This window comes from Rattus rattus, chromosome 1, assembly GCF_011064425.1.
Source record: "Rattus rattus isolate New Zealand chromosome 1, Rrattus_CSIRO_v1, whole genome shotgun sequence".
NCBI classification, from domain to species: Eukaryota; Metazoa; Chordata; class Mammalia; order Rodentia; family Muridae; genus Rattus; species Rattus rattus.
Genome location: NC_046154.1, coordinates 1,976,676 through 1,999,591, shown reverse-complemented (window position 1 = coordinate 1,999,591; position 22,916 = coordinate 1,976,676). Strand labels below are relative to the sequence as shown.

Genomic DNA, 22,916 nt, shown 5'->3' with positions numbered 1-22,916 from the left:
GGTCAGGAGTCTAGGGTGTGGGCAGAAGACTCTGGATGTATCATCACCAGGCCGCTGTGCTCAACGTCATCTGCTGTACTAGGAGGAACTCTGGCTGGAAACCTGGGAATGGCAGTGATCAGATATGAGTTCTCTGTCAGTCCTGGACGTGTCCAGGAACTGGGCCTTGGTGCTGAGGAATTACCAAAGACAGAGAGAAAGATGGGTACCTGCTGCTCCCAGCGTGCAGCTCACTCCACAGAGGATGGAGATGCGTCAGGAAGCACCTGTGCAAGGGACTCACTATGTGCTCTGCAGCTGGCCCTTGGGACTGCAGGAACAGTCTGAGCTGACAGCAGGGAGGTGGGGAGCAACTCCATGGCTCCCTCATGCATATGTAAAAAGGGATCTTGAGGTCCAGGGACAATGAGGGCCAAGGGGCTGAAGGGGCCACTGGGAGGTAGGGCAGACTGCAGGCGAGGAGTCGTGGCCTGACTGTCCAAGTCTCCAATCGTGTATTTTGTTTCCTTTTAAGAAATGCACATGCCTTGGACCTCTTGGAGGCTAGAGCACTAAAGGAATAAATTTACCCAGGTGCACCAGCGTGTGCTTGGAAACCATCCGAGGCGGACTCAGAGATGGTGACAAGGCCAGGACCACCATGGAGCTGGTCTAACTCGGAGACCAGTGGGGTCAACCTGCCCTAACCGGGCCTGTGCAGGGGACTCCTGAGAGACTGTGTGTCAGACGTCACTTGTTCCTAGTGTTCGTTTGGGACTGCTTGGTTTGTTTTTAAGATTTGCTCCCCATGGCTTGGAGTTAAACTCTAGCTGAAATGTCACCTACAAAGAGCTAAGGCTGCCAAAGCCACCCTGGAGCCTGACTCCTCATAAAGGGATTTCACCCTTCGATGCCCTGTGGCCACATCTGGGGCTCTACGAGTAGAAAGCCAACAGCTCCCTTCAGGCCCGCCACATCTCTTGTTTTCACCCACTGCCACCTCCAAAGTCCAAACGGCTCGCACAGCCCTCGCCTCCCTGCCATCTTCTCCAGTGTTCATGAAAGAGTGTGAAGAGGAACGAGGCCCTGACAGGACTGTGATGGGCGGAGTCGGCCTCCAGACGGCCTTTCCTTTTGGCCAACAGAGTGTTTTAAAGGTTTTCACTGTTGAGGTGACAGACCACGGGCCAATCACACTCTAGATGCCTGAAGCCACACCATACCCTGCTGCCCTGCACCCTGCCCGGAGTGTGGCTTTGAGTCAGCCGGCTGGCCTCAGATTCTAGCCCAGGCTCTCCTGCACCTTGCCACGGCTTACTCCAAGGTTAAAAGGGCAGAGACAAGAGAAGAGGGGGTGGCTCATGGAACTGCTGCCTTGCCGTCTGAGAGCGAGAGCAGGTTCATGTCTAGGCTCTGCCAGGGACTGTGGCACAGGCTTCGACACACTGTCCTGGGAGCTTCAGGTTACAGCAGGGAAAGGCTCCACAAACACTAAGTATTACGTGAATTTACGTCAAGACTGTAAGTTTCAGTGTCAATGGGACCAGCAAGGCCACCAGTCCCCAGACCCTTCCTGTTACTGGTCCAGTTTCTGGGCTCTGTTTTCCTTGTGTGGTAGGTCTGGGAATTTCTGGCGGAACGAGCAGTGAGGGTCTTCAAGCCATATGCTCTGTGAGGGGTGCTCAACCTTGTGGGCAAAGACTGTGACTCAGAGATCTGAGAACTCACTTCATCTGCGTCTTCACAGTGAGCTCCAAGTGTCAGGGTCTTTGCCCCACGGGAGGGTGGAGCAATTACAAAGCACTATACAGTTATGTGTCGGTTATGACGGCTCGATCTCTGAGAAGGTGCCTTAGCAAAGGGTTGGTGAGTTTGCAATATAACACAAGTTCTCAGGCTGGAGCTAGACAAATAGTATGAAAATTATCTTTTTTTTTTTCCACAAAGTTCAAACGGGACGACAGGAGTGAAGGCCCGTGGGGGAATGCCCAGGCCACAGAGCTGCTAAAGCCCCACCCCTACCCCCACCCCCACCCCCCACTCTGTTCCCTGGCATTGTGCATCTGTGGCGTGAGAGTGCAAGCCCGAGACCGCCCACACGCCCCTGCATCTCAAGGGCTGGCAAGAGCAGTGCGTGCGTGCGTGCGTGCGTGGGCAGCCGTGGTCTCTGTGCTCTTGTGCTTTTACCTGCATCCCAGGAACCATGGGGTTGTCTGATAAATAGAGTCTCCAATCTGAGGACCAGCAGCACCTCAGGTGAGAGGGGAGGATGGAGCTCCTTCTAGGGGCTGGGGAGGGAGCCACTGTGGGGCAGGGTGGGCTTTGCTGAGGAAGGTGTGAGGAACTGGAATTGAGCAGCTGCTTCAGGGAGGCTGCCCTCTTTCTGAGAAACTGCAAGAAGCCCAGGGAGAGCATTGCTTTAGCAGAGCCATGGCTGGGGACAGGGAAAGAGGAATGAGGATGGAGCCTTCTTCTACCTTAGGTAACAGGAGGCTGGAAGCAGATCACTCAGCTTCTGGAGGCGGCCTGAGGCTCTCTAGCTGCATTCCTTTGGTTGCCCAAGTACCCAGCCTGCTTTGAGTTCATGTGCCTTGCCCCTGACCTGGTGAGGGGGGACCTTGGCCATTGTACTGGTTTGGAGGCCTAATCTGGAGTTCTGGGACAAGTAGTACTTCCTGTTGTCTTTGCTGCCACATCCTCTCCCAGGTACAGAAAATGTGAAGAGAGAGGCGACAGAGATCATCAGAAGTCAGGGGCCCAAGTCCCAACCCTTACTTCAGCCAGTCAGTCACTGCTTGGACCCTCCGCTATTTCTTTTGTCCTACTCCCCTGTTGGGGGTATTGAGGCACAAAATACACAGGGAGGAGGTCTGTGTGTTCTCCCTGTCTGGTTCTGGGTCACCATAAGCAGGGCCTCAGTTTCCCTCAGGAACTAAACTATGTCTTTATGTTTCCCACTCTTGTTTTACCCTTGACTGGAACATTAGCAAGGCCCCACAACCTTGTTCAGAAGTGAAGGCTGACCTAGGTGACAGTCACTACCACTGCTCCCTGGGAGGTAGGGAGGAAGGAAAAATTGTGAACTAAGCCCGCTGTCAGCCCAGCAAAACCTCAGAGAGGTAAAGGGTCTGAGGCCCCACAGCACAGCTACAGGGGACACTGTCATATGAAATGGTCAACTTCTCCATGATTAACGTAAATTCAGCCTCAGTTGAGAAGACCAGGGTGGGGGATGGAGGGGTTCTTCTCTGCTATTCAGAGTTGGCAAGAGGGACTGTGCAGAGAATAGAGGGTCCAGATAAAGAAATTGTGTCACCGGGCACCCTTGACTCAAACCCACCCCCAAGTCACTCACCAGTTCCTCATTGCTCGTCCTGTCCCTCCCCATATTCCTCTGTCTCCCACATATTCCTCTGTCTGTCTTTCCCACAGAGAGTTCCATCTTGACCCCCTGTAGCAGCAGACTGACCTGCCTGGTATGAGTCAGGCACCTGGGCCACCTTCCCCAGCACCTCCACACCCAGCCACACACCGTGTTCCCCAAAGGTGGGCAGGGCTGAGGGGGAGGAAGCTCAGGTCCTAGCTGCTGCCTGCAGGATGTGCTGGTCCTCGATGCAGGAATAAGTCCTTTCTGTTAGACACTGTCTCTGTGGCTGGCATAGGCTTGCCGAGAATCCAGTAGTTGGGGTCGCAAAGGACCGCTGTTGGGTGAAGTGTCCATGTCTGATGTCCAAAGTGACCTGAGCCCGGACATGCCTCAGGAAACACATTCAGTTTGGTGGTTCTGGGGGCCAGGAGGATCAGGGGAGCCTCAGCCCTACTCCTGGCCCAGGGGTCGCATGATCTTTTGATCCAGACAGCCATTCAGAGCCACACTCGGCATACGGGTAACCTCTTACTTTAGAACGGCAGCTGAAGAATGTCCCAGACAGTTCTCCTGGAGTTCTTGACCCTGTGGTGGCTCTGTGGAAATGGAGACAAGGAGCCAGGGCATCTCCTCGGAGCGTATTCCTCTTGGAGGGAAACCTCAAAGGAAACTTGTACCATGACCACCAGTGAACCTTCTGGACAGCAGAGAAGTGGGGTGAGCTAGAGGCCAGGTGTCCTCAAGGTAGGCACTGTCAGTTTCAAAGACGGCTTTGAGATAACTGACAGGGCACCAGGACAGGGACGCTCTGTGCACACGTGGAAGATGTCCTGGGATGCACTGAGGATTGGCTAATCTGCTCTGTCAGGGCTCAGGCCCACAGAGAAGCAGGAAGGTATTTACATGGGTGCCGTGAAGCAGTAAAAGCTAACTCTCCTTTCCAGGCCTGCTGGGCTGAAACACAGAGATGGTCAGACAGTCAGAGGGACTGGCAAGCTGGGCTTGGCCGCGGTGGTCTTCAGTACAGCGGAGACCCTGTCGCCACCTGCAGAAGCTCATTAAGCGACTCTTGAAATGACAAGGATGGAGAGGTCCAATGGCCCCTACCTGGGTCCCAGGCAGGACAAAGGGGAGGACTTCAAGGGAGTGTGGGGTGGGGGTGGGAGGCGGCGGCGTTGGGCCCCTTTGTCTGCCTTGGGGTTGGGAGACTGTCTCCCTCAATGATTTGTGTTGCAAGTGCTTGGCGCCCACATGGCTCTGAGGGTCAGTGGCGGTCGTAGGCGGTGGCTGCGGCCGGTGGGGCGGCTCCTCGGGCTGCGGCGCTGTAATAGTATGGGGAGCCTAGGAGAGACAGAGAGAACTGAGGTCAGACCTGGGGTCCCCTGTCCACCAGTGTCCCCACCTCTGTCACCTCTGTCCTCTCAGGCACTGACCACTCTCTCTCAGACCTCTATCCTGATCTTTCCCCCGAAGTCTGATGAGGTCCTCCTAGAGCAGCATGCAGACTAATGACAGGACTCTGTCCTGGCTGCTACACGGCCTCCCCTTCCTTCTGCGTGGCTTCTGTCTGCTTCCTTGTCAGTGAGGAGAACTGAATGGCTGCCCCTACAGACCACAAAGCCTGAAGCATTCCCTATCTGGTCTTGTGGAAATCATCCGAGGCCTTACCTACAAGAGCATTTAGGTTTCTGTCTGATTGATAAGCACTCTGTGGTCAAGCCTTGGCCAGCCTGCTGGGCTCACTGGCCACACCAACAGTTACTCCAGCCACACTCCACACTACGTCCAAAGTTTACACCTGACACCATCATCCTTATGTGGGGGTTGTTTCATTCAAATGTAGGGGTCAGGGCCAGTGACCCCATTTATCAGACTGAGGACTCCTTCCTGGAGTTCCGGCCTACGCTCACACCCCCTGTACTGTCTAGGCTTCCTTGCAGTCCCAGGGCCCTGCCTTCCTCCTCTGGGAACCCTCTCCTATGAGCTCACTTTCCTTCACAGGCAGAGCCTCTCTCCTTTGTGCCTTTCCCCATCCCAGGGCAGAGCATCCTAAATAGGCAGGCTGGGCTCTGTTTCCAGCTAAGGGGAAGTAACACAGGCGTGTTGGTTCACATGTATGATCCAGGGCTTGGGAGAGACTGCCAAGAGGTCAGCCTACAAAATGTGACCCTCCCTGTCTTAGAAAAAAAAATTTAAAGGAATCTGTGCTCTGGGAAGCCGGGCTTTCAGTAAAGCTCTGGTGACCACTGACAGAGAACAGGATTGTTCTGGGCTGGGGCACTGGCATGGAACAGTGGTGGCCATGTAAGAGATATGGGCTCTTCCTGTAACCTCAGGACAGAGTGGTCCTGGGTTCCTCTCATGCCCCTGGACTATATCTGCGTTTTGGGAGCACATCTGCAGTAGCTACCAGAAGCTCCATCTGTACTAGAACTCTACCCCAGGGAATTGGGGGTGGGGTGGTGACTGAATTCTCAGAACCACAGAAGTTAGAGCTTCAAATCTTTCACAGTGAGGAGGGAGATCAGCAAAATAAAGACCTCAAAGGTCTTTACTCAGGTCACAAAGCCCCTCAGTGCCAGAGCTGGCCCTGAACCCAGGATGTATGCCCTTGGTGAGGGGTTCATCTACCTCAGCACAGTTCAAGGTCAATGCTGGAGGGACAGGTTCATTGTGGCAGACTGAAGTTGGGGGTCCTGTCAGCCGGTCTTGTTGGGGAGGGGCCTAGTGAGCTTAATTCCCAGAGGAGTCAGCTTGGATTTGTTCTGAAGTATCACTCAAATCCAGACCAGCCATGACAGTTCTCTCAGATACCCTAACTAGGGGCTGAGCCGTGGGGTTTTCTTCACAGGCCCAACCATGCCTTGGTGAAAGGCAAGTGACTTTACTTCCCAAGACTCAGTTGTTCTTGTTTTTAAAAGGGAGGTCACAGTGGGGCAAACGTGAGGGAAGTCACTGTGGAAACAGTCGTCTAAGGACTTACATTCACTAACTCTTATCAGGTAGGAACTATTATTGTTCCTCCTTTTGTGGATGAGAATGCTTGGCCAATCCCACGTCTAATACGCAGTGGGGTATGGGGACATGTTAGCATCGAGACTCTTCTACTCTCGGGCTCCCTGGCTGATCCACTCCTGCCCCTGACTCAGGCAGGTTAGCATGGGACCACTCCCTACAGGCTTATTCCCTACAGGTCTGGAGATTGCACAAGAATATGAAAACCACAGGAGCCGCTCTCACAAAGGGTCCACAAGGGGCAGGAAGTGGAGGAAAAGACTCCTGAGGCCTCCCACAGTGAGATTTCCAACCTCCTTATAGCTCCATTCACGGTCATCCCTCAGGGCTTAGCCAGCCTGGGTGGCGGCCTTGGCTGAGGGTTTGATTTACCACAGAAAATGAAAACATCACCTCGCCAAGCACTCTGTCTTCCGTGCCCATTAGACCTTCGTCTAGAATAAACTTGTCCTTCCTTCTGTCATTTTTCCTCTCTAATTCACATTATCATCAATTTACCTCTTGACACAGTCATTCCAGGCTGGCTCAGGACTGGTTCCCTCTCTAATCCCTTCACAGAGGCCACAGGAGCCCCTATTCTAATCCTAATTGACCGAGGCTGGCTTTTCTGTTGCCAGCCCTGCCAGCTCTGCCTGCCTCTGCCGCCCCCTCACCAGCCTGGGGGACCCTACAGGATGGGGTGCTGAGGACGGCACTGCCAGTGTTGACTGACTGTGTTGGTAAAGGAGCCGGGAAAGCAGGAGTCTCTGAGGGCCAATGCAAGGCTATGTCTGAGTGGGAGGAGTGAGTGCACTGTGGACGAGTGTCTCCAGGGGCTCGCCGGAACCTAAGGACACACAGGACAGGTCACCCACCACATTCCTGGCCTCCTCCACCCCAAATCAGAGAGATCATCAGACCTGGGTCTTTGTCGTCTGAACCTGTGGGATTTGTTTGCCCAAACCACTTCGAAGTCTGTGGCAGGGCCGGTAGACGGTAGCAGACTGGAGCTATTTGCAACGCTGTGGCCAGGTGAGTCACGTGTCTTCACCAACGTACAAGCAGGATCCCTAAGGATTCAGAGCCTGGGCCTCAAGAGCTTCATGTACAGAGCTGGTGTGGGAGGCTACCATGGTAACCACCCTCCTTTTACCCCTGAACCAACCGAGGTACAGGCTGGCGGATGGCCCGATGGATCCAGGTTACAGACTCGAGTATTTCTCACGTTTGGAGCTGCCCTACATGATTAATACTCCTCTTATGCTAGCGCTATTTCCCCAGATTCCCTTGCTCCTAGGGCTCAGGTGTTTTATCCGGGAGCTGCCCATTAGACTCTCTTGCACTGGACATCGGTCGGGAAGGATGCAACTTAAAGAATTGGGCTGTGGACGCCATCCGGTGGGAACAGGTGTCAGAGACCTCCATGGCTGAGGGGACATCCTCCGATGCTCTGAGGCACCGAGGGAAAGTCCCGTATCATGGCATCATTGGTGGGGGCCAGCGGCGAGCAATGGCGATGCTCACAGCTGAGCAGCCTGCGGTGCGGATGGATGTGCTCCTGGCTCTGTGTCCTGTGCCCATCTAGCCAGTCTGCCTGAGGATTCTGGAAACCCCTGATGCCCTTCACTAAATATGTTTCGGCTTAAACTAGCCAGGGTGGAGTCTGCTGTTTGCAGTTATGAGTCATTAACCCGGTTTTCAAAACCGGCTGGCTGACCTCATCGCACACAAGGCTTGAGTGCTGGGGGGGCTGTCACCTGATTCCACAGAGGCACAAGGTCCCCTCCCAGCTGTAGCTATTGGGACTGAATTAGTGTGGGAGCTCCAGAGAACCCTATCACATACAGCCTAAGGATATAGTCTCTGGGGGTCAAAGTGACCTTGTGTGACACTTGCTCATGTGTGACCTGGGGTGAATGAATCTGCCCTCACTACTCTGTCTCTCAGAGATACTAGGGTGGCTCCCATAGGGCTTCTGAAGGGATAGAATGAGACAGCCCATGTGAGGTGTTTCCTCAGTGCCCATTACAGTGAGTAATGCTCACTTAAATAATCAGAGTTCTGAGTTGGCCTCCCGACCCTTTCTCTAGTCCTCCTGAAAGCCCTCAGGACTTAGCACAGGTACGCCTGGTTTATGCTTCCTCACCCCAGTCTGTGAGCTCACAAGGCAAAGCTCGACATTATGAGCTGTAAACTGGCTTTTACTCAGTCGACAGAGAAGCCTCCGATCCCTGCCCCCTCCCTTTGGACTGGTCACTGCCCTGAGATCTGTTCCAAACTTCTCAGCCAGGTTCAAAGTCCCTCATCCGTGCGTGTTCCACAACCACCCCAGCTCCTATGTGTGGTTTTTGTCATCACTGCAGTGTCCCTTAAGTCCCCAGAAGTGAGTGTCACTGCTAATCTCTGGCATGCCTTGTGAAAGCACACATGGTGAGTCCTCTTGGGAGGGCTTTGTGCTACCCGGCGGCTGGATTTCTGCCCTTCATGTGCTGCCTGGGCCATGAAGTAACGTGTAGAAGCCCTAGGTCAGTGTGCTTCAAACAGAGCCATTCCCACAGACTCAAGACCAACTTTGACCCACATTCCCTGTGGGTCTCCCTGTGGTACTAGGACCAGGGCTCAGTGGGCGGGAGATTTCCAGGAGGGACTCCTACATTTGAGCCTCAAAGTTTGGCCTCTCTGCTACATCTGCAGGGAGACATGGTCACTCTCGTGTCTTCCTGACTGAGGTGGACAGCTAGGCCAACTCAGAGTCCATGTGAGGGGGACCCTTGCTCAATGTTTACAATGATTTTGACCAATCAAAAGAGAGACACCAACCCACAGATTTAAGTCCCCTGGGAAACCAGAGCTAAGGCACTTGGTGTCTTCTGTAAGGCAGGCTGGGACTCTCTCTCACACAGGGACGTGGGACACCAATGGGCAGTGTTCCTATTGCATCTGCAGTTGGGTGTGACACACCACAATGCTTGGGCTAGCCCAGGGTACCAAGAGTATATCCCATGCATGGCTCTAGTGCTAGGAAGAGAGATGTGGCATCCTCACCATGTGTCTGTCTTATTCAAACCAGATTGGGGAAGGAATCAAGGTTCGGCAACTTGAATGTGAAGACTTCGGGTTATTGCTTTTCTGACAAAGTTTGTGGTTCTTGGTCTTAGAATAATTAAGGGCTCAGGAATTAGCGGGTTCTCACTGGAGGAGGCCTGGTTCATGTGGGCGGACAGGCCAGAGCTGTCTCAGAGATTCCTCCACTTGCCTTTCGCTGGTCCAAGTAGAACATCCTTGGCTGACTGTAGGGCTGAGGTCAGTATTGTAACCTGCATGCTGATTGGCTGGTGGCCACATGCTAAGTGACATCTGAATCCAGGGGTGTGTGTGTGTGTGTGTGTGTGTGTGTGTGTGTGTGTGTGTGAAAATATACCGATGATATTCACAGACTAGGTTGGCTATGGCCCCGGACCTTCTGCCAATTTGAGTCTTGGATAGAGGTTAGGCCACCAGCTGAGCCCTACACAGTATGCCTTGGCAAGCCACAGGGCAGCTGGTTCCTAATGGAGCTGGCACCGATGATGCCCAAGGCAGACATCATTAATCAATCACTGGGCCTCAGAGCCCTTAGCAAGACAGTTTTCTCAGCAGCCAGCACCCATCAATGCAAGTTTGTCTTTTCAGTGCCTCTTACTTAGGGAATTTTCACTCTACTTAATGGTTCTTAAGAAATATGAGTTACTCATGGGCAAGCACTTTTCCTACCTTCTTTTCTCCCTTGCTTCCCACCTCCATGAGCTGCAATGGTATTAATCATACTAAGACCACAATAACAGGACCTATATTCCACATGGATGGGGAAAGATATGACCAGACCTCAGAAGGGACTGCAGCCCAGCGAGGAGGCTGATAGCCATGGACCCAGGGACCCCACAGGTGGGGACCCCACAGGTTAGTACTCACCTAGCAGCCCTGGGTTGGGGAACCTCCATGAATCATTGTAGGAGGAATATTGAGGGTGGCTGTAGGGACTCCCAGAAAATTCGCTCCCTGCAGGAGGTGGGCAGAGAGAAACAGAAGACAAATGTTAAGTAAGGTTCAGAAAAGGCTGTGGGTTCAAGTCAGTTTAACTGCTGGCTGCTGATGACTCCTGCCTCTTCTGTCAGTTTTGGGTGCTTTTGGTAACCAAGGACAGCATGTCAGGGCTATCCTCTCAGCCAGTGAGCTATGTCACCCCAAAGTCCTTGGCATCAATGGGAATGAATGGGAGCCATCATGTGTAGGGTGGGGTTTCACTGAGTACATCGGCACTGAGTACAGCGACTCTAGTCTGCTGGGCTGCTGGCACTGGCAGAGGCTCCTAAGGGACCCTAGTGGGTTGGTTCCATTCCTCATGACTTCATCTCTACTGTGGACCCTCTGTGCTGTGAATTCAGAGTGACCGTGCCAAGGACAGCTGACTGGACAGGGGCCTGAGACAAGGGTCACCCCACATGTCTGCTGACATCAAGGGACAGGCTAAATGCTTAGGAAATAATAGAGGAAGTGGGGTGGGGGTCTTGTAGGCACTGGGGAGGAGGTAGGTGTTCATGGTGGTGGGCACACTCAGGCAGGTGTATATGGGTGAAGGGAGGGTAGGGTCAGCCAGAGGACAATTCACTCAGATTCACAGCCTGTAGAGCTGAGCCCTCGCCCCTGGCTATTTCCGGGTTCGAAGAACCAAGGGAGTCTTCTGCCAGCAAGGCCAGCTTCAAGTCTCATCCCTGCATGCTGGTAGCAGCAGACTCTGCCCATTTCCTTCTCCTTTCTTCCTATAGCTGGGGCCCAGAGGGCAGACTGGGTTCTCTGTCCTCCACACTGAGTGCCCAAGAGCCTGGTATGTCTAGCTAGCAGAGGCTTTGGAGCAGGGCACAGGAAGCTAGAACACTGGATGGTTTCCTTAAGCCCCAAGGTAAGGCCCTACCCTGCTGGAGGTGACAGGAGTTACATGATCCTGAGGGACTACCTGCGGCCAAGCATGACTCCATGATCCCCCTAAAGGGAGCGTACAAAGGCCAAAGGGCAAGAGGCTTTGGAAGAGACTGTTTCTCCTCCCACCTCATAGGCAAGCACAGGCAGACACCACACACACACACACACACACACACACACACACACACACACACACACACACACACACACACACACACGCTCCTGCTCAGGCCTCTCTGGGGCCACTCCCTGCCTGACAGGCTGAGCCTTCCAATTCTCTGTTTTTTATGCCTCAGCGGTCAGGGTGCCAGGTTCCAGCGTACAGAGGGAGAGAGTGGTGACAGGGTTGGGCCGCACAACTCGGCCCAGGCAGATCCATCAGTGCTACAGAGCTTCCTCCGCCCCGCCCCCTCCCTCCCCCTCCCTCCTCCTCCTCCTCCTCCTCCTTCTCCTCCTCCTTCTCTTCCTCCTCCTTCTCTTCCCTCCCCTCCCTCTTCCTCCTCCTCCTCTTCCTCCTCCTCCTCCTCCTCTTCATTCTCTTCCTCTTCCTCCTCCTCCTCCTCTTCATTCTCTTCCTCTTCCTCCTCCTCCTTCTCTTCCTCCTCCTCCTCCCTTCCCTCCCCTCCTCCTCCTCCTCCTCCTTCTCCTCCTCCTCCTCTTCCTCCTCCTCCTCCTCCTCCTCCTCCTCCTCCTCCTCCTCCTCCTTGAGAAGCAGGTTGGGAGGAGAGCACTCTTGCCAAGGCTCTCTGCACCAGAGGCACATCCTGAGGGCACCATGCCTGCCTTATCTCTGATTAGCACCATTGCGCCTCCTGCCAGGCCACCTCTTCCGGGAAGCCTCTCTGAGCTTCATCCCCAACAGGGCACGTCTTTGGCTGAAGTGAGTTGGCATAGACTCCCGGAGGTCTGTGACGCCTCACAGGCGGCTTCCAAATCCTCCAGATTCTAGAGACCGGAAGGAGAGCCCCAGCCAGCACCATCACGACCTCCCACCTGCGTGGCTTCCAGAAGGCACCCTTTCCTGCCTCTCCTTTGGCAAGGAGTGTCCTGCATCATCCTCTAGTGTCCCATTGGCCTTGTGTGGGTGGAGTCCCCACAGCACGGAGTGTCTGTTCCTGTAGGTCCTACCTGCTCTCCCAGCAAACACCCTGTTTGACTTCCCTGCAGCACAGAGTCCCCGAGGCTCTCTCCTACCCCTGTTCCTGGGCTCCATCCAGGAGAGGCCCTCCCTGGGAGGCTCCCCTTCCTGACCAGCTCATCTTCCTGTCCTGCCACGGTTTATTCCTCAGAGCTTATCACTTTCCAACCTGTCTTGTTCGTCATGCTCATCTTCTTAATTATCTGTCTCTTCCACGGGGCTGAAAACTCCTTGGGGAGAGTTTTGTCTGTTTATGTCTCCGTCCCAAGCTTCAGTGCCAGGCTTACCAGCCCTCTAAGCATGCATGGATGACTAATTGTTGAGTGAGGAGTGAGTGAGTGAGTGAACGAATGAATGAGACCTGTAGGTCAGCCAGGGACATGTTACCGAGTGGACCTCTTGCTTGGATAATGGTCACCACTGTTAGCTCCCACAGCCCGGGATATGCTGTGGAATCTTCTGTGGGCTAAGATTTAAATTAATTTCTGATTCATTGTGCAACACAACATCCTGGGCCCAGGAGGAAATGCATACCTGGACCCCCACCTGGTGCCTCAAAGTCATGGGGAGGTGGGTACCAGAGTCCTTGTCCTGTGCCGTGTCCTTTAGAGTAGTGTACTCTTAGATAGGGATCCTGGCCATCTCAGGGACTTGAGGCTGACCCAGAGGCTGTCCAGCCACCGGCTGGGGACTCTGCAAGGGTACCCGACTATCTCGAGTGCTATGTAGTAAGCTAACACTGCCCTGAGTAGAAAAGCCACTAGAGATCTCACTACCAAGGAAGCTTTCTACAGATCAGGTCCACACAGTAACAAAGCTGGTTCAGGGACAGCAGACTGACAAAGGATGCAACAATCCTCAATCAATTAGCAAAGGGGCAATGGTGTGGGGCCAGGCTTCATGGGTTCAAATCCCGAGCCTGCCTCTTCAAAGTTCTGGAAACCCTGATAGGTCACTCAATTCCTCTGTGCCTCAGTTTCCTTCTCTGTGAGGCTGGGGCAATTGTAAAGCTCATGTGGTGCTTGTAGAGGTTCAAAGAAGGCTCAGGACATGCCAGCCACGGTGACGAGCTCCTCCACCAGTCCTTAAGTCCTCCTAGGCATCCAGAATCAAACTGAACCTCCCAGCCACCCTGGAATGCTCACAAGATTAGTAAAGTGCATTTCAGTTGTGAAATGTTCTCTCTTGGGCCAGAACATAACTCCAAGGCCAAGTTCCTATCTCCCGGCCCTAAACTCTTGTCTAAAGACACTGTTTTTCCATCACGGGCCGTTTCTTCATTTGTCGGAAGGCAGAGCAGACCAAATGCCCAGTGCTTTTCTACCTTCCTACCTCTGCAACCTTTTCATACGTTCCGGGTTGTGGTGACCTCAACCATAAGATTATTTCGTTGCTACTTCGTAACTGTAATTTTGAAACACAGTGTAAGTCTCTGGTATGTGACCCCTGTGGGGTCGAGACCTACAGGTTGAGCATCACTGCTCTAGATCCTCAGTCCCAGCTGTGGGGGATGCCGTTCCTCTGGGCCAGGCCTGGGGCTCCAGCCTGCTCACCACCATCCTCACACCGAGGAGCACCTTATTTTCTGTTGGAACCTAAAAACGGCAGCTTGGAAAAGCAAGGTATGCTTAGCTCGAGACTTGGGAACCTTTTGGGTCCACTGAGGGGCCTCTGAGACCAGTCCTAAGGCTGGTTAGATCTCTAACAAGGGAGACAGGGACTCTGGGTCCAGCCGAAAGCTGGGGCTGGGGCTTATGGCCATTCAGTGTGCTGCAGGGCGGGGTGTATAAGGGTCGGGACTGAAGGGTTCGTAGTTGGCACTAGGATCCAGGCAAGGCTGCAGGTAGAGGTGGGATGGGGCGCCGGGGAGACCTTCCAGTGGGCTGCTGCCTCAGCAGAGAGAACTGATCATCCACAGGTACAAAATCCTCCTCTAGAGCCGGCTTTCAGAGTGCAGGAGACCTAAGTGCCTGGTTCTAGCTTTTGCTGGGGCTTCCAGAGGTAAAGCCAACAGGACCGGGGTCAAAGGTCGCACAATAAAGCACCTTTCCTTGTGAGTTCACCCAGCACAAAAGACTCTGCCCCACCCTGAGGCTCCTTGCCTCTTTCTAATTCATAATCTGGATACCTTTCAAAGGAACTCCTTAAATCCGAGATTTTCTTTCTTATTAACAAGAAGGATTCTGTATGGCCCCAGAAGGCAGGTCATCAACTTGTGTCCAGATAACTGACTCAGATACCTGTTACTCAGTAGGACCTGCCACTCAGTGGGACCTTCCTCCAAGAGGCACAGAGCATACCGGCCCTCCTTCAAGGTAGATATGGGTTCTGCCTAGAGTTCAAAGCATAGAAATATCCGAGAACTCTCCAACAGTAAACCAGCGGCAAACCACTGACCTTTCTGGTTAGTGGAGTGGCCCCTGGAGGAAACTGTAGATGAGGGCCTGTAGTTAGCATACAAGCAGGGCCCCTCTTGATGCCATGGGAGCACAAGGGAGAACCTGAGGCCAGTTGAGAGCTTGATCAACCAGCAGCACTGCTTCTCAAAGGCTGTGTGGCCTTGGGCAAGTGACTGAACCTGTCTGAGCAGGCTCCCCGTCTTTGATATGGACTCAATAAATCATTGTGTACAGTTTGAACTTCTCCACAGAAAAAGTCAGACTGGCGTTCATATTCATTCTACTAAGAGGGTGGGAGTAGCTGGGTGTGGTGGTGCAAATCTTTGATCCTAACACTCAGGAGGGAGGCAGAGGCAGGAGGATCTCTGCAAGCTCAAGGCCAGCCTGGTCTACAGAGAGAGAGTTCCAGGACAGCCAGGGCTAAAGAGAGAAACCCTGTCCCAGAAAAAAACAAAAACAAAACAAAACCAACCAACCAACCAAACGACGACAACAAAAAGAGGGTGGACGCTGGATCGGACTGCTGTGTTTGGAGGCGGGTCTTTCGGGAAGTAACTAAAGGCACCTGCAGGCATGGGGGAGGGGCACTAACACCACGGAACTGGGGCTTTAGAAGCAGAGAGGCCTGAACTATGTCCTGTGGTCTTGTGAGGTCCTGAACCACCTCAGGAGTCAGCAGGGTTCCCATTAGCAAGAAGAGCTTCATCAGGTATAGCTGCCTGACTGACCTTCTGAGTCCTCGGAGCTGTGAGCTGAATCAATCCTCACTCTATAAAGTACAGTCTGTGGCATCCGGCTACAGCAACAGAAAAGACACTAAGGCAGGCACCTGCATCCCAGGACCAGAGAGAAGTTGTGTTCCTGGAAGGACAATGCTCCTTCCCCCAACATGGAGAGACTGGGGAAGGTGGGGAGGGAAAGAAATGGAAAAACCCGCTAACAAGTGGGGGACAGGCTCCAAAAGGATTTCACAGCTTTCACGGAGTTCTTAGGTCTGCAGAGGAAAGATCTGGGTGTAGGGGTGAAAGCAGAGAGAGCTGAGGAGCCGTGCGTGAGAAAATGAGAGGACCTGAATGGAAGGACTTGATGGTACACATGCCCACGTGGAATGTGTATGAGTAGAGTGTGTGTTTGAACACACGTGTGCATGTGTGTGTGAGTGTGTGCATGTGTGTAAATGTGTGTGCACATGTAAGCATGCATGTGTGTATGTGAGAGAGTGCATGTGTGTGTATGTTTGTGTGTATGTGTGTGTACATGTGAGTTGCATGTGTGCGTGTATGTCAGAGAGCTGTGTGTACATTTATGTGCATGTATGTGTGTATGTGTATGCGCATGTAAGCATGCATATGTGTGTATATATGAGAGCTGTGTGTATATGTGTATGCACATATGTGTGCACATGAGGGCATGCATGTGTGGATGTATGTGAGAGAGCTGCCAACCATACAGAAGAAGATAGAAAATGGCCTCCAGGGGACTGGAGGGACAGCTCGGCTGCTGAGTACTTGCTCTTCCAGAGCACCAGAGTTCAGTTCAGCACCCACATCCAGCTCTTCATAATTGCCCGGATCTCTGACAGATTCGGTGACTTAGTCTCTCAGGGTACCCACACACCGGTGGCATACACATATACAGATACACGGACACACACATAAGTGAAAACAAAACCTTTTTTAAAAGAAGGGAAAATTGGTGGGTGGTAGCACACACCTCTAATCCCAGTGCATGGGCTGCAGAGGCAGGTAGATCTCTGTGAGTTCAAGGCCAGCCTGGCCTACTGAGTGAGTTCCAGGACAGCCAGGGCTACACAGAGAAACACCGTCTCAAAAAACCAAACCGACCAACCATGGTCCAACCAAAAACCCGAGTTTCAGACCCGAGTCTGAGGGGTAGGACTGGGTTTCATGCTTCAGCTGATGGCTGGTAGAGGAAAAGCTAGGCAGGGGAGAAGGGTGGGCGTCCATCGTGGACCCACCCACCGCAGACCCGCCCACCGCAGACCCGCCCACCGCCTACCCGCCCACCTCAGACCCACCCACCACCGAGACCCGCCCACTGCAGACCCCCCACCACCAGAGACCCGCCCACCTCAGACCCACCCACACCGAGCCCTCATCGCAGAACCCGCCACTGCAGACCTCCCTAGCACCGCAGTCCATAGAATTTCAGAGGACATAGCATTGGCCATCCTCTTTTTTTTTTTATCAGAGCCATCTCAGGTTTGTCCGTCTCTCTATCCCTCTAGCCTGCTAATACCTTACCATTCTTGCCTTTTTAAGTTAAGTTGCTAACACCAGTACGTTTTAAGTTCTCTAGTACACATATCATGAACCAACGTTAATAACTGACTTGATGAACACACTTCCCCTTTGGATATAACGTTTACACGCGATGAACAAATGTAAATGTGCTAATGCTTTTGTTGGACAAATGCACGAACCATGCTACCCAAGCTCAGGTCTGTCAGTCCTGGAATGTTAGCATCGCCCTACATAGAACGCCAAGGACCCATCTGTGTGGCTATCACATGCTCCCTAGGTCCCAGGTTAGCCCTGCCTGGGGCTCTGATCACTGAAGGGCCCCTGCCGGCCACCAGCAGCCCCTGCGAGGCCACCCAGTAGACTAGGTTGGGGGAAGTGCTTTTCTCTTCAAAGCTTAAGGAAGTTGAGCTTGCTAGAGCATAGCAAGTTCAGGCGTGGCAGGGAGAGCTTCAGGCCAGTCTGGGCAAGCTAGGGAGAGTAGGTCTCAAAACAGGAAGTAAGAAGAGGGCCCTGGATGAGAAGGGTAGAGGACCCCACTGGCCTGTGCAGTGCCTGGTGCTGCCAGGCAAGCAAACAAGCAACAAACCAAAACCAAACAACAACCAAAGCAACCAAACCACACCAAAACATTAGGATAGAAAAGAATACAAAAGAAAGGCAGTGAAACCCTCGCTACAATTAAGTTTAGAGGGGACGGCGATGAGATGGTCTCGCCCTGGAAGCCTGGGGTTCCAACATCATTTTCTCCTTCACTCAGAGCCCGGAGATGGCAAGAAAGTCAAAGTTTCCCAAAATCCTCACAAGTGACAGGCAAACAGGCTCCACATAGCTCTTAATTAACCCAAAACGACACCTGCCAGATGACGGGAATTTGCGAGCTCGCTGGGGGCCGACCTGTCTGCAGATGGTCGGCTCCCACCTCTGCTCCAGACCTTGGCCGGCTGCAATTAACATATGGAAAGTCTTTCAAAGTGACTTCCCAGTCAACTTCTGTTTCTGAAGGAGTCAAACTGGGCTGGGAGAGAAAAATCTTTGTGGAGGAGGAGGAAGAAGAGGAGGAGGAGGAGGAGGAGGAAGAAGAGGAAGGGGGAGGAGGAGGGAGAGGAAGAGGAGGAGGAGGAGGAGGAGAGGAGGAGGAAGGGGGAAGGAGGAGGAAGAAGAGGAAGAGGAGGAGGAGAAGAAGGAGGAGGAGGAGGGAGAGGAGGAGGGAAAGGAAGAGGAGGAGGTGGAGGAGGAAGAGGGGGAAGAGGAGGAAGAAGAGGAGGAAGAGGAGGAGGAGGAGGGAGGAAAAGATCTGAAAGGGGCTAAGGGCTCCTTAGCTCCTCTCTGTGGTCTTGTAGAACCACAGGACAGGCGGTGGGTCAGGATCAGCAGGTACTTGGGCTGTTGCTTTGCGGAACTGTCTGTGACCACAGTGATCAAAATGAGGACATGACACAGACACAGCCTATGCATTGTTATGCTGTTTAATATGCATATAACATATAGACAGGCTATAACACATATGCATATGCCTGTATGAATATACAGCAATAGAAACAACATATACAGAGGCATGTATGTGTATACCTATGTGTACATATCACTGCGTGTGTGTATATTGACAGGGCTCTGTCAAAGTTTCTCTGAGTGACCAAATAAAAAGATAATGATAATAATAATAATAATAATAATAGTAATTGTTATTATTATTATTTTACCAAGCCTCAGTTTTCTCTCTGTGAAGGTAGCAAATGACCGCCAGGAGGCTTCTCTTTCCCCTCTTCCCTGCATCCAGCTTCCAGCCTGGCCCTAGATGCTTGCCCTCCCTCTCCATAGCAAGACCTTCCTGGGCTCCCAATAGGGAGGCAAAAACCAGAGCTCAGGGAAGGGCAGCCTGTCAACCTGGACAGCCCTGCACTGAGTGCATCGATCCACTGCTGGGAAAAACCTCTTCCCCTACCAACTCAGGCCTTCCTTCAGAAATGCCGAGGGGAGAGAAAAACCAAGACAGAGGGTGGGCGTGAGCAAAGAATGCACAATGCGACTCTCCTCTGTTATCCATGCGGCTGGAGACCCAGGCGAGGGCCAGCCCGAGCACTGGTTCTGGCTAGCCAAACGCAGTCATGTGCCCTTCCTGGCCTCCTGCTGTGTTCTGCTTCCTATGTCTACATCTAAGAACCTTCAGATTCTTCAGGAACTCATCCCTGCCTTATGGTAACTCCAGCCTAGGCCGAGTGTGCCTCACCCAGGCTCTCCCAGGCTCTCCCAAGCTCTCCCAAGCTCTCCCCAGTGGTAGTCCATCAGAGAATGGAGCCTTGAGCTGCACAGTCCTATTGACCATGACACAGACTGAGGAAGAGGTCTACTAAAGGCACAAATGTGCATTAGCCACAAACCAAGCAATGCAGGGCCATTGTCCCCAAGGCTCCCCCTCCCCCTTCTTTGACAGGCTTGTCCAACTGGGCATCTCCATTTGAGACCATTGGTTATGGTGCTGTGGCCCATTTTGAACAGCTCTGGCCCAGTGTTTAATCTGCTTTCTTATTAGACTCTCACTGTCCAACACCAGCCCACACAACATCCTGATACATCAAAGATGGCGGAGGAGCCCTGTCTCCCCCAGTCAAGAGGCCAGCTCAGCAGGAGGTTGGGTGCCTCCCCTAAAGACTCATGTGTTAGAAGGTTTGGTATGCAGGCTGGTACCCCTGAGAGGGGCTGTGAGTCTTTCAGGGGTGGGCTGGTGGGAGGTTTTAATTCTCTGAGAGTAGATGGCTGGTCCCTTCCTCGCTGCCACACATGAGCCAGCCCTTCCACAGGCCCAGACCAGCAAGACTGTCCAGTCTTGAAACTATCTCCATAACTACTGAACTAGAATAAGCTCCTCTTTTCTAAGTGAGTAGCCTGCTCAGACATTTATTTTGTTTTTTCCGTAGGGAATCCAAGGTGGTGTACACACATGGCAAACAGTGGGCCACACCCTTGCTCTTTTTCAACACTGTATACAGCAGCTGCTGGCTTTGGACCCGGTCTGGCAGACCTGGGAGCAGGGGCACCTCCGAGCTCACAGACTAATGATGGAAAGGTGTGTCTGGTCTTCTGAGCAGTGTCAGAAAGCAGTGGCTGCCTCTCTGTGCTAATCACTGGGAGGCTGTCATCGGACCTGGCCAAGGCCCACTGGCACTTAAATGGCCTTGGAGAAGTCACTGATACTCCGAACCTGAGGGGCTGACCCTCAGTGTTGTTATCCCAGCATTCATGGGGCCAAATGATATTGGAACACTTGAAGGTGCATTGTGGATTAGAAAGGGTGACACAGTGTAGGGGATAGATGATATTAAATTCAAGGCTTTGTGTGACTGCCTGGAAAGCGAACACATTGGGGATTTTTATTCTTTGTGTTAAAATTTTTATTTTAGATGGTTAAATAAACCAAAAACTCACAACTGGCCAAAGTATGGAAAATGAGTGTCTGTGAACTGCTCAGCCACAAATGAGGGCTCTATACCACACTCCCTCCCTCCTCTCAGTGACAGAAGAGGGGACAGAAAGATTGTGAGAGCCAGAGGTCAGGAGGGCTGGAGCAAAATGGTGTCTCTGGATGTGACAGGACCCCCTGAAGCCATGGACTCACAGCAGATGTGGCTGCCTTCGAGAGACCCCTACAGGATCAAGCCTGTTGGCATTCCAGCATGAAGTAGGGTGAGGCTTAGGAACCCCCAGTTCTACTAGGGAGCTATGGATAACTGATGGCTCTGGAAGGAGAAGAGACAATTTTCTTTGAGGGTGTGGCCTCTGGTGGAACTGCCCTTCCATGGTAAATGGCCTCATACCCATGAAAATACAAATTACACTTGGTGGGTTATTAAAAACAAGGAGGAGGAGGGGAAGGAGAAGGAGAAGGAGGAGGAGGAGGAGGAGGAGGAGGAGGAGGAGGAGAGAAGAAGAAGAAGAAGAAGAAGAAGAAGAAGAAGAAGAAGAAGAAGAAGAAGAAGAAGAAGAAGAAGAAGAAGAAAAGAAGAAGAAGAAGAAGAAGAAGAAGAAGAAGAAGAAGAAGAAGAAGAAGAAGAAGAAGAAGAAGAAGAAGAGGAGGAGGAAGAGTAAGAAGAAGAAGAAATGAAGTTGGGAAGGAGTAAGGAGTAGAGGGTGGATCTGGGACGAGTTAGGAGGGAAGCAGGTAAAAGTGATCAATATACTTTGTATGAAAGTTTCAAAGAATTAACAAAATATAACATTAAGATGTATTTCAGGCTGGGTGGTAGTGTTTTATACCTTTAATCCCAGCACTCAGGAGGCAGAGGCAGGTGGATCTCTGTGAGTTCAAGGCTAGCCTGGTCTTCAGAGAGAGTTCTGGGACAACCAGGGCTACAGAGAGAAATCCTGCCTCAGAGAAACCTCAGATACATTTCTCACATTTTAACACGTGTCTAAAATACTTGAGCATAAAGGAAGGCCTCAAACTAAGAACCAGGGCTCCTGATCACGTGTCTCTTCCAGCTTGTCCCTTTCAGATGATCTTAGCCTAGGTTTCCCACAGGTAGAAGCAAGATGAGATATAGTCCCTGGAGGGTTGGGGATTTGGCTCAGTGGTAGAGTGCTTGCCTAGCAAGCGCAAGGCCCTGGTTGGTCCCCAGCTCCGAAAAAAAAAAAAAAAAAAAAAAGAGATATAGTCCCTGGGCCTGGACTCTTTGCTTGCCTACTGATACTCTAATTCCCAGCCCTTCAATGTATTCTCCGTTTTGTTTGTTTGTTTGTTTTTTAAAAATAGACAATCTCCTCTAGGCTAACTGTAAAATCTTGTCCCCGGTCCCTATCACCAGTTCCCGATCTCAAAATGCTGTCCCAGGCTAATCCAAGTTAGAGACCCTCCAGTGGCACATTCCCAGGGCCTATAGGGATTCCATTCAGCCTGACGCCTGTCCGGTGCCAGCCCAAAGCAAACGTACCTTCCTGTGGCCTTGGCCTGGGGCAGAGCTTTCAGGCCCCTCTGCTGGCTTTCCCCAGGCCTGAGCATCCCAGGCTGACTAATGAGATGGAGGTGAAGGTGTCGTACCTCGCTGGGAAGTCACAGGGCTAGTGCCGACCCGCACTGCCTGCCATCAAATTTTAATGCTGCGGCTGACATATTTATGGAATGCCTCCCCAAGTGTTTGCGAGGAGACCAGACAAGATTTACCTCTGCAATTACTACTGCCGCGGTGGCTTCACTGTGGGCTGGGAACTCCGAAGCCCAGAGCCCCACTGCACCCCGAGGAACACACTCAATTTTGCACACCTTTCCTGCCCCCAGCATGCAGGGGTGGAAGTGGGGAGATAGAGATGAATCAGATACGGTTCCTGCCCACGGAGAGCTCACAGTCTGCAGGAGCGGGCTGTACACACATAAATTACCTTCCTCTGAGGTGGCTGGGGACCCTCATGCTGAGACAGGTGCTAGACACAAGCTAGGGCTCGGGGGTTGGGGGGTGGGGTTGGGGAAGGCTTATTTCTTCCCTCAGAATCGGGATTAAGGAAGAAGTCGGAGATCAGAGCATTCAGAGCTCTTCAGCTGTTTTCCTGGTTCCTTCCTTGCAAGAAGGGGTTCCCCAGTGCTGCCTGACCATCCCATGCTGGCCTCTCAGAGGCACAACTCCCCCCCACCCCCAGTGTTACATCCCTGCATAGTCCTTCGGAGTTTCCTTTCTTAAAGGAGGTAGAGGGACACACTGCTTCCCTCTGCCCACTGCTCTGTCCTCACTGTGTCAACAATCCAGATCCCCCTGTAGAGATCCCACAGGGCGGGAGCAGATGCAGAACCTGGGATGGAGGTGGGGCGGGGCTCAAGCATGGGTGCTCTG

The 22,916-nt window shown here is 52.6% G+C and overlaps 1 protein-coding gene across 3 annotated transcripts in view; it reads right to left on the bottom strand.

Annotated features, from left to right (window-relative positions):
• Positions 1-4,610: 4,610 nt before the first annotated feature.
• The window catches only part of Pax5 (paired box 5), a 176,598-nt gene continuing 158,292 nt past the window's right edge, over positions 4,611-22,916 (bottom strand). For all 3 annotated transcript variants that reach the window (XM_032887050.1, XM_032887067.1, XM_032887058.1), the window contains exons 9-10: positions 10,292-10,378; positions 4,611-4,687 (exon numbers count right to left, since the gene is read on the bottom strand). In XM_032887050.1, coding sequence (XP_032742941.1) covers positions 4,611-4,687; positions 10,292-10,378 — 164 coding nt within the window. The remainder of the gene's footprint in view (positions 4,688-10,291; positions 10,379-22,916) is intronic.